At 43.8% G+C, this 15,453-nt stretch overlaps 1 protein-coding gene across 2 annotated transcripts in view; it reads left to right on the top strand.

Moving 5' to 3' along the window:
* The first annotated feature begins 4,885 nt into the window (after window positions 1-4,885).
* FSD1L (fibronectin type III and SPRY domain containing 1 like) overlaps window positions 4,886-15,453 on the top strand; it is a 69,009-nt gene continuing 58,441 nt past the window's right edge. For both annotated transcript variants that reach the window (XM_070375174.1, XM_070375172.1), the window contains exon 1: window positions 4,886-5,064. In XM_070375174.1, coding sequence (XP_070231275.1) covers window positions 5,050-5,064 — 15 coding nt within the window. In that variant the 5' untranslated portion in view covers window positions 4,886-5,049. The remainder of the gene's footprint in view (window positions 5,065-15,453) is intronic.

Genomic DNA, 15,453 nt, shown 5'->3' with positions numbered 1-15,453 from the left:
GTTCGAGGATTAAAGTTCAGACAGCTGACTCCAGGGTGATGCCCTGTACTGACTCCCAAAGGGAAAGCCTGTTGGCAAGAAACTTAAGGGAAGACATTTTCTCTCCCAAGAATGGGGCGTCCCAGACTTACAAGGGAACTCAGGGCTGCTGGCAATGCCTGACGAGACAGAATAGGTGTTCTGGAAGAGACAATTTTGCCAGATGCTTTAAATCAGTAGTGCCAATACCGAGGCTATCCGAAATTGATATTTAGTCGGAAAAGTAGTCCTGGAGGCCCAGGAACCTCATTCAAATGAATATCCATGACCAGATATGCTATCCCAGAATCAGAAACCCATGTGTTGAAAAGTCATCTGTTTTTGTGCTTTTGTAGTTCCCTTTTTCCATTTTTAAAAAAAACAATTTGCTTTCACTCAGTTTCAGATCAGATCAGATCAGATTAGTCGCTCAGTCGTGTCCGACTCTTTGCAACCTCCTTGTCCATCACCAACTCCCGGAGTTCACTCAGACTCACGTCCATCGAGTCAGTGATGCCATCCAGCCATCTCATCCTCTGTCGTCCCCTTCTCCTCCTGCCCCCAATCCCTCCCAGCATCAGAGTCTTTTCCAGTGAGTCAACTCTTCGCATGAGGTGGCCAAAGTACTGGAGTTTCAGCTTTAGCATCATTCCTTCCAAAGAAATCCCAGGGCTGATCTCCTTCAGAATGGACTGGTTGGATCTCCTTGCAGTCCAAGGGACTCTCAAGAGTCTTCACCAATACCACAGTTCAAAAGCATCAATTCTTCGGCGCTCAGCCTTCTTCACAGTCCAACTCTCACATCCGTACATGAGCACAGGAAAAACCATAGCCTTGACTAGACGAACCTTTGTTGGCAAAGTAATGTCTCTGCTTTTGAGTATGCTATCTAGGTTGGACATAACTTTCCTTCCAAGGAGTAAGCGTCTTTTAATTTCATGGCTGCAGTCACCATCTGTAGTGATTTTGGAGCCCAGAAAAATAAAGTCTGATACTGTTTCCACTGTTTCCCCATCTATTTCCCATGAAGTGGTGGGACCGGATGCCATGATCTTCGTTTTCTGAATGTTGAGCTTTAAGCCAACTTTTTAACTCTCCACTTTCACTTGCATCAAGAGGCTTTTGAGTTCCTCTTCACTTTCTGCCATAAGGGTGGTGTCATCTGCGTATCTGAGGTTATTGATATTTCTCCCAGCAATCTTGATTCCAGCTTGTGTTTCTTCCAGTCCAGTGTTTCTCATGATGTACTCTGCATAGAAGTTAAATAAACAGGGTGACAATATACAGACTTGACGAACTCCTTTTCCTATTTGGAACCAGTCTGTTGCTCCATGTCCAGTTCTAACTGTTGCTTCCTGACCTGCATACAAATTTCTCAAGAGGCAAATCAGGTGGTCTGGTATTCCCATCTCTTTCAGAATTTTCCACAGTTTATTGTGATCCACACAGTCAAAGGCTTTGGCATAGTCAATAAAGCAGAAATAGATGTTTTTCTGGAACTCTCTTGCTTTTTCTATGATCCAGCGGATGTTGGCAATTTGATCTCTGGTTCCTCTGCCTTTTCTAAAACCAGCTTCAACATCAGGAAGTTCACGGTTCACATATTGCTGAAGCCTGGCTTGGAGAATTTTGAGCATTACTTTACTAGCGTGTGAGATGAGTGCAATTGTGTGGTAGTTTGAGCATTCTTTGGCATTGCCTTTCTTTGGGATTGGAATGAAAACTGACCTTTTCCAGTCCTGTGGCCACTGCTGAGTTTTCCAAATTTGCTGGCATATTGAGTGCAGCACTTTCACAGCATCATCTTTCAGGATTTGGAATAGCTCAGTGGTGACCAAACTTTAGTGTGCATCGGACTCATTCAGAGGACTTGTTAAAACACTGAACACTGGACCTCAGCCCCTGGAGATTCTGATTTAGTAGGTCTGGGGATGAAGCCTGAGAATCTGTATTACTAACAAGTTACCAGGTAGTGCTGATTCAGCTGGTCTGGAGATTACACTTAAGAACAAGGGCTTTGGTTTATTAGAAAAGCTACTTTTGAAATTATCTAAACTGACTTGGCTGTGAAGAGGCAAAGGACTTGGCCATAGGCCAGAAGCAGCGGGAGGGGGTTGAGGTGCAGACAGTGCTAGGTGAGTGACTGCTGTATGGGCTGCGGAAGACAGAAGTCACAGCTCGAAGAGACTAGCTGTTTACAGATGAGAATGATGGAGAAGTAGAAGGTCTCGGAAGCTGGGCAAGGGGAGCCAGACTGGCCAGATAGAGATCTGGCAAGGGCAGAAGTCAAATGGGGTAGCAGTCTTGTCAAAAGCTGCAGGCTCTTGGCAGGGCTGCAGGGAAAGAACTAGAGGAGCTGGGAGGCAAGGGGCCAGGAGTGAGCTCCTGGGATATGGCCTGGAACAGAATCTGGCGATCACATTTCAGCTGTGGCTAACCGTCTCTAAAGCCTCCCTCTGTGGTTAAGCCCATCAGACCTAGAGTACCCAGAAGTTGCTCTCTGACAGTAGTGAGCTGAAGTTCTTGCAGCAAGAGAACTAGGACAGCGCTAAATGCTGTTTCTTCTTCCCTTAACGGCGGGTCCCATGGTGCAGGCAGGGTCAGGGCTGGGGAGCTCACAGTCTGGTGGTTTGACCTCTAATGTTCTTCAGTCTCTAGGCTGCATTTCTCCCTCTGGGAAACTGACTCAGCTGCAGGGCATGCGCACTGCAGAGAATGGCTTGCGTCGCTGCAGCAGTGTGCTAGCTGCCGGGTGGCTGGCTGTTCTCATCTCTCCTCATGGAACTGGGCAGCTTGGAGAGCAGGCTCCTTTCCCTTGGTACCAAGAGAAGGAGCAGCATCTCTGTAAGACTGCATGCGACTGCTTTCAAATACAGTAGCAAATTGCACATAGGCCCTCTCTGGACCCTGGCCTTGAAAAACAGCCCACTTAGCCTGAACTCGGAGAAGGCAATGGCACCCCACTCCAGTACTCTTGCCTGGAAAATCCCATGGATGGAGGAGCCTGGAAGGCTTCAGTCCATGGGGTCGCTGAGGGTCGGACACGACTGAGCGACTTTACTTTCACTTTTCACTTTCATGCATTGGAGAAGGAAATGGCAACCCACTCCAGTGTTCTTGCCTGGAGAATCCCAGGGACGGGGGAGCCACCCTCCCCACCTCTCTATGGGGTCGCACAGAGTCGGGCACGACTGAGGTGACTTTGCAGCAGCAGCCTGAACTGTTTCTTTTCATCTGATTTCTTGTATGTGTCTGTCCAGTTACATCTCTGCAAGACTGCATGTGACTGCTTTCAGATACAGGAGCAAAACTGTGCACATGGGTCCTCTCTGGACCCTGGCCTTCAAAAACAACCCGCTTAGCCTGAACTGGTTCTCTTCATCCCATTTCTTGTATGTGTCTGTTCAGTTAAAAAAGAATTTAGCGAATGCATACTAGATGGCAGGCCCTGTGCTGGGGATACATACAGATATGGGTAAAAGAAATCTCAACTCACAAGTATAGTTGGGGAGATCATCTACAGAGATAGTTACAGCCTTGTAGGATAAATGTTATTTCTGAAACATAGAGCTCATGCCCTCTTCAGATCAGATCAGGTCAGTTGCTCAATCATGTCCGACTCTTTGCGACCCCATGAATCGCAGCATGCCCTCTTAGGACCTTTGTATTTGCTGCTGCTTCTATCTAGAATACTCTTCTCCAGATGTTTGTATGCTTATTCTTTCACTCACTTCACTTGGGTCACTCCTGAGAGAGGCCTTCCCTGACCCTCCTACCGAAAATGGAGCCCACACAATTCTATTTATCCCATGTAATTTTTCTCTGTGAAAATTTAACCTCCTCATATATATGTGTGTGTGTATATAGATGTATATATTTTATGTTTGTATATAAAGTGCCTAGTCACTGCTGATTCTCAGTGCGTAGAATTGGGACCTAACAGGTATGCAATATATTTTTTCCTTTTGTTCACCATTCATTCACCATACGTGGTTGTCCAGTTGAACTTTCCTGAGCCTCTCCAGTCATCGAAATGGAAGATGAGGCTTCTGCTTGGGGAAGGACATTTTCAAGCCTATCTCCCACCTTTTCTAGTTTCTACTGTCCTCTTAGTCCAAACGGAACAGGTTCTAGATTCCCACCAATAACCATAAATACTGAACATTAACTACATACTGGGCACTTCCAATACGTTATTTAATCTTCACAATGCTCTGCAAAGTCAGCATTATTTCTCGTGTTTCACCAAAGATGAAACAGGCTCAGGGAGAGTATTCGTTTGCTGAAAGTCAGAGACAGCAAGGTTCCCAGGGGGCTCTCTGGGAAAGGTCTCCCAGGCTTCACAGTCACCCAAGTTTCTGTCACGTTTCTACACGGCTTTCCCCACGTTCCCACTACGTTCCCCGCCCTTTCTTTCTCACTGGACAGCTGGGCCTGGCTTGCCCTGGTTGCTTCTCCAAGGCTAGTGTAAGGAGGTGCTTCAGAAGGTTGCAGGGTGGAGAAGGGGCTGATCTATCTCCAGGGCCACAGTTTTCCTTCCCCCCCCCCTCCCCACGGACCGGGCTGCTGGACGCCCAGTGGTCCAGTTCAAGGCCTGCGCGCTGGAGGAAAAAGGATGGGGGAAAGAGAGAGGGGCTTCTTCAAACGATCGGCGGGACAGGGGGGCGAGCACCCCTTTCTCACTCCCTTTCTCACTACGGCTCGCTCGGTGCGCCGGCTAACCAGCCCCCCCCACTCCGCCGCAGCCCGCCTTGCAGCAGGGCGCGTGCGCAAGGCGCTCCTCGCCCCCTCCCTTCGGCGTGCCGCCCTTTCACCCTGGCAACCGCGGCGCGACTACGGCGCGCGCCGGGCTGGGCGCGGACGGGGCGGGGCCGGGCGGCGCCGGTGCGAGCTGAAGCTGAGGCTCAGGCGGCGGCGGCGGCCCAGCGGAGGCACGGCCGTGGGTAGCGGGCTCGGCGTGTCCGACCTCCCTCCGCCTCCTCGCAAAGTTCTTCGACGCGGTTTGGGGTCCAGCGGACACCGTCCTTGGCCATGGACTCCCAGAAAGTAAGCGGGGGCGGGGGCCTCTGGGTCGCCGAGGCTGGGCGGAGGGTGGGCGGGGCGCCCTGGGCCGGGTGGGCGGTGGGCGGTGGGCGCGCGGGGCCGGGCGGGCCGGGCTGGGCTATGGCCTCGGAGGGCGAGGCCGCCAGGCACCCTTCTCGGAAGTAAAACGGCGCCCGCGGGGGTGCGGGGACCGCGCCCGGTGAACCCGGATAACCTCTGCTCTGCAATTGGTCCTGGGCCCTGGCTCCCAGGGGATTTTGGGAGCCGCCCCCATTTTTTCCCATCATTTTCTGCAAGGATCTAGGCGCCCTGTGATTCTCGCAGCCTTCCCGCGTGCTAGTGAGGGTTTATCCATCCTCAGCAGAAGAGGAAATCAAAGCACCTACGAGTGTACCTGCTGACGCCGAAGCTGACCCACTCTCCTCCACCCAGTCTTCGCCTATTTTGGCGCAATCTGTGTCTCCTTAGGTCGCGAACCAGGTCTCCTTGGTACCCCCCCCCCCCCATCCATCCCCTCCACACCCGCCTTTTGCACCGCTCCCCACCCCCGCCGCGCCCTCCTTGGGACTAGTTCCCCGGCACGTCTTAACTGTTTATAGTGTTGGTTCAATTGAGAAAAAAGACTGATAGTTGTCCAGAGCAGCGGTCCCACCCTCTGGCCAGTTCAGTGTTGCTGGTCAGTTCCCTTAATGATTGTTTTTGGCATATTTTATACTTTCTGAGCAAGTTAAGGACGGGGCATAATAGAACTAACCTTTTCTGTTAGCCAAAAATATACTTAGAGAACGTAGCCAATGTTTTGAATACAATTAGAAGTGAGTTAATACTTAGTCATAGTCCCTATATAGAAATCAACCACCGTGCTCTCTTTATTAGATGATAGTAATTGAAATAGTACAGTATAGGAAGGAAACACAAGTGTTATTAATAACAACGGGCAAAAACAAGAGCCCATTCTTTTCTATTATTAGATAGGCAGCACTGGAAAGATTTATTAGAAAGGTGTTTTCCGCAATTTTGCCTGGAATCATCTCCTTGAGGAACACTGTGGGGCATGAGAGAATAGTGTAGTGATGTGTTAAACGTTAACTGTTATAGTATTTAACAAAAATCACATGATTTCATTGTATGTGTTCATCCTGAAACTCAGATATAGTTTTATTCACGTGACTATTAGACATTTTTAAAAAATTGACATTTTGTGTTTTGAATATACATTTAAAATGCCTCTACCTAAATTTGTAAAACACTTCAAAGCTTATTTAACTTTTAAAGTAAAGGGTGTGTGATGTCTGAGATTAGTTCAGAGAAAATGGAAGGTCAAAAACTTGGAGTCCAGAGACTTGGATTCTGTACTATGCAACTTTGTGATACAGAGCAAATAACTTAACTGTGACTAGTTCTTCATCTGTACAGTGAAATGAGAATATAGAGTTATTGTAAAAACCAGGTAATATAATACAGTATGAATTATGTACTTTAGAGTACAGTGCCTTAAATTTTATAAAGAATAAGTACTAAAGTAGTCTATGTACTATAAAATGTAATTTTAAAAAATATTTTAATGTGGATCATCTTATTTTGCCAGGGCATACATATTCTCTCACTTTAATGAGGACTCAAGAGTTTTAGGTTGTGAGTCCTGCGTGGTCATACTAGTAGCCATCCATAAGGCCAACATTTGAACTTGCTTGCATTGCAGATTTTGTTTTGATGCTTGAGTACCTACACATATTGTGTACAGTTTTAGCAGAAGTAGTGAAGAATTAGCTGTTCTTTCTTACTGGTACTAATTTATCTTAGAGAATCAACTTCTCAGTATTAGAAAATATGTTGAATTTCATTGGTGGTAGCAAATATTTCTAATAAAAAGCCTTAATTTTGTCTCACAGCTTAAAATAGGCACCATGTGTTAATGCTTATAACCAATTCAGTGCTCTGAATTTGAGCATCTTTTTTCTCATGAATTACTGCAGAATCAATTATATACCTCAACTAATAATGAACTAAGCTGGATATTTCTCTTGAAATAAGTCAGTAGTACACCCTTGGCATGGCTTTTCTTTTCTGTTCTAGAATGTTACAATGAAAGTAACAGCAGAGATGATACCTTAGTCAGCGTAAGGAAACAAGCAAGTGGCAAAGGCTGAGGGTGGCTTGAATGTATTGACATTTGTAAGACTTGGGGATTTGAGCTTTAAATTAAGAGCATGGCTTCAGAGTCAGGTCTCCAGTCCTGCAATTTATGAACTGAGTAAAGTTGGGCAATTTGCTGTGTCTCCATTTTCTGATCTTTGCAGTCTACTTACCTCAAAGGGTTATGACTATCGTGTTAGTTTTTAAAAATCACTTGGTGCCTAGCACACGTCAGTACTGTCTGTTAAGTGTTGTTTACTAATCTCATAATCCCAACTTCAAAATAACTTTATCCCTTTGTTGATAATTTCCCTTAATTTTTCTAATCCAATCTAGCCATTTCATACCTTTGTCCTTACGTTTACAGTTTGTTTTCTGTATTTGTATCTGTAATAAATATTTCAAATGATGGTGCCAAAGAAATGTTGTTAAATCCTAACTGAAAGAGAATTGGAAGTTCTGACTCATGCAGTCTGACAATAGAGGTTAAGTTAACTGGACAGTCTTACAGAAGCTTGATGATGGCTAGTCAGCAATTGGATTAGCTTGACCAGCTGCTTTTTTGTCTGTGAAAATAACTTGGGCTTCAGTGTTGTGTTAGCAACAGATGCTCTGTTTGAGTAGAGGAAGAAAACATAATTGCCTTGGGTATGTAAAGAGTACTGTTGGATACAGAAAGCCGCAGTGTTATCTCCTACAAATAGAGGGATTTTGTTTATATCAAGTTTCTGGGACACTTTGGTGTTATGGATAGGTGGCTTTATTTGATACCCAGACCTTTTGATTATGGCCTTTTAAGTGGTTTTAAGATAAAATCCCGAAGGTTTCTTTACCTGATAAAATGTGTATGTTCAAAGAAACCATTGAAACAAGACATTTGCACCTTTCTAGAATCTTGGTGCTTAGAATTTGATAGTTTAAGTTAAATTCTTGCTCAGGACATCATTCATATTCATAGGGGTTGCTGTTTCCAGGAGAGGTTCCTGCTGTAGGAATAATAAAGGTGGAGAGAAAAGAGTAGGGATCCCAGAGGAAAGATGCCACCAAAAGCATACATTGCCAATTGTTTGCTCTTCCTCACTTTCCCCCACATACTCTCCTTTCTACTTGCGGGTAGTGACAGGCAGGGTTTGATGTACAAGACTGAGCAAACCTAGATTGGGAAACTAGGGAGAGTTTTAAGTAAAGCACCGCAGAGCCTGCAATCAGTAGCATGTCTGCACTTGGCTTCCTCATCCCAGTTTCTTCCTCTGCCCTGGTATTTGTTATCCTTTACTTTCATAGTGTACTCAGGCAGTTCAGAGACTCACACCATATCCAGGTAACCCACTGCCTCATGTTCCAAAATGACTCCTTTTTCTCAGTCCTGAGCAAAGGAAGTTCAGTTCAGTCACTCAGTCATGTCTGACTCTTGGCGACTCCATGGACTGCAGCACGCCAGGCTTCCCTGTCCATCACCAACTCCCAAAGCTTGCTCGAACTCATGTCCATCGAGTCAGTGATGCCATCCAAGCATCTCATCCTCTGTCATCCCCTTCTCCTCCTGCCTTCAATCTTTCCCAGAATCAGGGTCTTTTCCAATGAGTCGGTTCTTCACATCAGGTGGCCAAAGTATTGAGTTTCAGCTTCAGCATCAGTCCTTCCAGTGAATATTCAGGACTGATTTCCTTTAGGATTGACTGGATTGTGCTTTAGGATTGACTGACTTTCCTTCAGGATTGAGCAAAGGAAAGAGAAATGAAATCTGAGCATTGTTCCACATACAGTATTATGTTCAGTTCAGTTCAGTCGCTCAGTTGTGTCTGACTCTTTGCGACCCCATGAATCACAGCACGCCAGGCCTCCCTGTCCATCACCGACTCCCGGAGTTCACTCAGACTCACGTCCATTGAATCAGTGATGCCATCCAGCCATCTCATCCTCTGCCGTCCCCTTCTCCTCCTGCCCCCAATCCCTCCCAGCATCAGAGTCTTTTCCAGTGAGTCAGCTCTTCACGTGAGGTGGCCAAAGTACTAGAGTTTCAGCTTTAGCATCATTCCTTCCAAAGAAATCCCAGGTCTGATCTTCTGGGAGATGGAGATGGTGATCTCCATTCTCCAACCAGAATGGACTGGTTGGATCTCCTTGCAGTCCAAGAGACTCTCAAGAGTCTTCTCCAACACCACAGTTCAAAAGCATCAATTCTTCGGCGCTCAGCCTTCTTCACAGTCCAACTCTCACATCCATACGTGACCACTGGAAAAACCATAGCTTTGACTAGATGGACCTTTGTTGGCAAAGTAATGTCTCTGCTTTTGAGTATGCTATCTAGGTTGGTTATAACTTTCCTTCCAAGGAGTAAGCATCTTTTAATTTCATGGCTGCAGTCACCATGTGCAGTGATTTTGGAGCCCAAAAAAATAAAGTCTGATACTGTTTCCACTGTTTCTCCCATCTATTTGCCATGAAGTGATGGGACCAGATGCCATGATCTTAGTTTTCTGAATGTTGAGCTTTAAGCCAACTTTTTCACTCTCCTCTTTCACTTTCATCAAGAGGCTTTTGAGTTCCTCTTCACTTTCTGCCATAAGGGTGGTGTCATCTGCGTATCTGAGGTTATTGATATTTCTCCTGGCAATCTTGATTCCAGCTTGTGCTTCTTCCAGTCCAGCGTTTCTCATGATGTACTCTGCATATAAGTTAAATGAGCAGGGTGACAATATATAGCCTTGACGTACTCCTTTTCCTATTTGGAACCAGTCTGTTGCTCCATGTCCAGTTCTAACTGTTGCTTCCTGACCTGCATACAGATTTCTCAAGAGGCAGGTCAAGTGGTCTGGTATTCCCATCTCTTTGGGAATTTTCCACAGTTTATTGTGATCCACACAGTCAAAGGCTTTGGCATAGTCAATAAAGCAGAAATAGATGTTTTTCTGGAACTCTCTTGCTTTTTCTATGATCCAGCGGATGTTGGCAATTTGATCTCTGATTCCTCTGTCTTTTCTAAAACCAGCTTCAACATCAGGAAGTTCACGGTTCACGTATTGCTGAAGCCTGGCTTGGAGAATTTTGAGCGTTACTTTACTAGCATGTGAGATGAGTGCAATTGTGCGGTAGTTTGAGCATTCTTTGGCATTGCCTTTCTTTGAGATTGGAATGAAAACTGACCTCTTCTAGTCCTGTGGCCACTGCTGAGTTTTCCAAATTTGCTGGCATATTGAGTGCAGCACTTTCACAGCATCATCTTTCAGGATTTGAAATAGCTCCACTGGAATTCCATCACCTCCACTAGCTTTGTTCCTAGTGATGCTTTCTAAAGCCCACTTGACTTCACATTCCAGGATGTCTGGCTCTAGGTCAGTGATCACATCATCGTGATTATCTTGGTCGTGAAGATCTTTTTTGTACAGTTCTTCTGTGTATTCTTGCCAACTCTTCTTCATATCTTCTGCTTCTGTTAGGTCCATACCATTTCTGTCCTTTATCGAACCCATCTTTGCATGAAATGTTCCCTTGGTGTATCTAATTTTCTTGAAGAGATCTCTAGTCTTTCCCATTCTGTTGTTTTCCTCTATTTCTTTGCATTGATCTCTGAGGAAGGCTTTCTTATCTCTTCTTGGTATTCTTTGGAACTCTGCATTCAGATGCTTATATCTTTCCTTTTCTCCTTTGCTTTTCGCTTCTCTTCTTTTCACAGCTATTTGTAAGGCCTCCCCAGACAGCCATTTTGCTTTTTTGCATTTCTTTTCCATGGGGATGGTCTTGATCCCTGTCTCCTGTACAATGTCACAAACCTCCGTCCATAGTTCATCAGGCACTCTTATCTATCAGATCTAGGCCCTTAAATCTATTTCTCACTTCCACTGTATAATCATAAGGGATTTGATTTAGGTCATACCTGAATGGTCTAGTGGTTTTCCCTACTTTCTTCAATTTAAGTCTGAATTTGGTAATAAGGAGTTCATGATCTGAGCCACAGTCAGCTCCTGGGTCTTGTTTTTGTTGACTCTATAGAGCTTCTCCATCTTTGGCTGCAAAGACTGCTTTAAATTCTCATAACAGCTCTTATTCGTATTGCCCAGATATAGAAAATGGAACTCAAGAGAGATTAAATAACTTGTTAAAATTAATAAGAGATTAAATAACACAGTTAGCAAGTGGCAGTCTGGATTCAAACCAGCTCTTTCCTCACAGCCCAAGTTTTTTCATTAGGACACTCTTGCCTGGCTCCTTTGCCTTTATATAGTCATATGATTAATGTCATTAAAACTTAAAATATTAACAGAAATAAACCCCTATAAAGTAGGGTTTTTTGGTTAAGAAACTAGTTAAGTCTAGTAAAAATAGTTGATGGAAAGTATAAAACGTGATTTTGGAGAAGGAAATGGCAACCCACTCCAGTGTTCTTGCCTAGAGAATCCCATGGACAGAGGAGCCTGGTGGGCTGTTGTTCATGGGGTCGCACAGAGTCGGATATGACTGAAGCGGCTTTGCATGCATGCATGCATTGGAGAAGGAAGTGGCAACTCACACCAGTATTCTTGCCTGGAGAATCCCAGGGACGGAGGAGCCTGGTGGGCTGCCGTCTATGGGATCACACAGAGTTGGACACGACTGAAATGACATAGCAGCAGCAGCAGCATAGAACATGATTTAGATGAAACCCTGGAACTTGGTCTCTCTTGCTGCTATAAATCTTTATTTTTCTATAATATATGTATCTTCCCTCTCTCCAGCCCTTTTTATTTTATGAGGGAAGGTTTTTGCTTTCTAAAATAGAGTGTGAATAGGAAAGTGTAACTGGGGTTTTATACACCCCAGCCAAGCACAATGGCAGTCATGCCCATGGACTGAATCAAAGCAATCTGGGATGTGCAGCATATGAGATGCCCTCTTCAAAGAACTCTTCTGACATACTCATAATCAGTGTTTAAACACAGGTATCTTCATTTTTCTATTGAACTTGACAGTTTTAAAAATTAGAATTACAGTTAAACTTAAAAAATTTTTAAAGACAATGGTTCATTGCAGTGCCTGGCTGAAAGTAAGCAGAATTATTAATGCAACAAACATATATTGAATTCCATGTAGTAGATATTCCACTCCAACCTAGGGTAGACAGTATTTTGAGGTTAGTGGATTTTTTCCTCCAGCTTTCTTTTGTATGTTTTATATCCTCAGTTGACACTTCTTCCCAGTCACAAGGCTCTGATAGAATCTGATCTCAGTTATTGATATTCATTGATGATAGGTAATCATATTTTGAACTAATTTATAATAATATTAACAGAGCCAGCCTGTGCACTTCTGTTATATTATAAATATAACTAATACAGGTTTATTAGGGAATTAGGAAGTATAGATAAATGAAAATAAAAATCACCCATTATCCTGCTACCCAGAGATGACTTCTTTTAACATTTATCTGTGTGTTATATTCCAGGGTATTTTTATACATATTGTTGTTGTCAGTCGCTCAGTCGTGTCCAACTCTTTGCAACCCAATGGACTGCAGCACACCAGGCTTTCCGGGTCCTTTACTATCTCCCGGAGTTTGCTCAAACTCATGTCCGTTGACTTGGTGATGCCATCCAGCCATCTCGTCTTCTGTTGCCCCTTTCTTCTCCTGCCCTCAGTCTTTCCCAGCATCAGGATCTTTTCCAGTGAGTTGGCTATTCACATCAGGTGGCCAAAGTATTGGAGCTTCAGCTTCAGTCCTTCTAGTGAATGAATATTCAGGGTTGTTTTCCTTTAGGATTGATTGGCTTGATCTGTTTGCAGTCCAAAGGACTCTCAAGAGTATTCTCCAACACCACAGTTCCAAAGCATCATTCTTGGTACTAAGCCTTCTTTATGGTCTAACTCTCACACCCCTACCTACGTGACTAGTGGCAAAACCATAGCTTTGACTATATGGACCTTTGTCGGCAAAGTGATGTCTGCTTTTAATGCACTGTCTAGGTTTGCCATAGCTAGAAGGATTTTAAGCATTACCTTGCTAGCATGTGAGATGAGCACAATTTGAACATTGTTTGGCATTGCCTTTCTTTAGGATTGGAATGAAAACTGACCTATCCCAGTCCTGTGGCCACTGCTGAGTTTTCCAAATTTGCTGGCATATTGAGTGCAGCACTTTAACAGCATCATCTTTTAGGACTTTAAATAGCTTAGCTGGAATTCCATCACCTCCACTAGCTTTGTAGTGATGCTTCCCAAGGCCCTCTTGACTTCACATTCCAGGATGTCTGGCTCTAGGTGAGTGACCATACCATCATGGCTATCAGATCATTAAGACCTTTTTGTATAGGTCTTCTGTGTATTCTTGCCACCTCTTCTTAATAGCTTCTGCTTCTGTTAGGTTCTTGCCATTTCTGTCCTTTATTGTGCCCATCTTTGCATGAAATGTTACTTGTTCTTTTGGTATCTCCAATTTTCTTGAAGAGGTCTCTAGACTTTCCCATTCAATGTTTTCCCCTCTATTTCTTTGCATTGTTCACTTAAGAAGGCTTTTGTATCACTCCTTGCTATTCTCGGAAGTCTGCAGTCAGTTGGATATATCTTTCCCTTTCTCCTTTGCCTTTAGCTTCTCTTCTTTTCTCAGCTGTTAGTAAGGCCTCCAAGAGAGATTAAATAACTTGTTAAAATTAATAAATTAAGCAACACACATTGTAAGTGGCAGTCTGGATTCAAACCAGCTCTTCCTCACAGCCCAAGTTTTTCATTGAGACCTCTTGCCTAGCTCCTTTGCCTTTATATAGTCATATGATTAATGTCATTAAAACTTAAAATATTAACAGAAATAAACCCTATAAAGTAGGTTTTTTGGTTAAGAAACTAGTTAAGTCTAGTAAAAATAGTTGATGGAAAGTATAAAAGCGTGATTTTGGAGAAGGAAATGGCAACCCACTCCAGTGTTCTTGCCTAGAGAATCCCATGGACAGAGGAGCCTGGTGGGCTGTTGTTCATAGAATTCGCCTGATAGGATATGACTGGGCGGCTTTGCATGCATGCATGCATTGAGAAGGAAGTGGCAACTCACACCAGTATTCTTGCCTGGAGAATCCCAGGACGGAGGAGCCTGGTGGCTGCCGTCTATGGGATCACACAGAGTTGGACCGCGACTGAAATGACATAGCAGCAGCAGCATAGAACATGATTTAGATGAAACCCTGGAACTTGGTCTCTCTTGCTGCTATAAATCTTTATTTTTCTATAATATATGTATCTTCCTCTCTCCAGCCCTTTTATTTTATGAGGAAGGTTTTGCTTTCTAAAATAGAGTGTGAATAGGAAAGTGTAACTGGGGTTTTATACACCCCAGCCAAGCACAATGGCAGTCATGCCCATGGACTGAATCAAAGCAATCTGGGATGTGCAGCATATGAGATGCCCTCTTCAAAGAACTCTTCTGACATACTCATAATCAGTGTTTAAACACAGGTATCTTCATTTTTCTATTGAACTTGACAGTTTTAAAAATTAGAATTACAGTTAAACTTAAAAAATTTTTTTAAAGACAATGGTTCATTGCAGTGCCTGGCTGAAAGTAAGCAGAATTATTAATGCAACAAACATATATTGAATTCCATGTAGTAGATATTCCACTCCAACCTAGGGTAGACAGTATTTTGAGGTTAGTGGATTTTTTCCTCCAGCTTCTTTTGTATGTTTTATATCCTCAGTTGACACTTCTTCCAGTCACAAGGCTCTGATAGAATCTGATCTCAGTTATTGATATTCATTGATGATAGGTAATCATATTTTGAACTAATTTATAATAATATTAACAGAGCCAGCCTGTGCGCTTCTGTTATATTATAAATATAACTAATACAGGTTTATTAGGGAATTAGGAAGTATAGATAAATGAAAATAAAATCACCCATTATCCTGCTACCCAGAGATGACTTCTTTTAACATTTATCTGTGTGTTATATTCCAGGGTATTTTTATACATATTGTTGTTGTCCAGTAAGCTCAGTCGTGTAGCGCTCTTTGCCAATGGACTGCAGCACACCAGGCTTTCCGGGTCCTTTACTATCTCCCGGAGTTTGCTCAAACTCATGTCCGTTGACTTGGTGATGCCATCCAGCCATCTCGTCTTCTGTTGCCCCTTTCACATTCAGGATGTCTGGCTCTAGGTCAGTGATCACATCATTGTGATTATCTTGGTCGTGAAGATCTTTTTGCACAGTTCTTCTGTGTATTCTTGCCAACTCTTCTTCATATCTTCTGCTTCTGTTAGGTCCATACCATTTCTGTCCTTTATCGAACCCA

This window comes from Bos mutus, chromosome 8 (assembly GCF_027580195.1).
Source record: "Bos mutus isolate GX-2022 chromosome 8, NWIPB_WYAK_1.1, whole genome shotgun sequence".
NCBI classification, from domain to species: domain Eukaryota; kingdom Metazoa; phylum Chordata; class Mammalia; order Artiodactyla; family Bovidae; genus Bos; species Bos mutus.
Note: the sequence above shows the minus strand (reverse complement) of the source record. Positions and strands in the feature narration are given on the sequence as shown.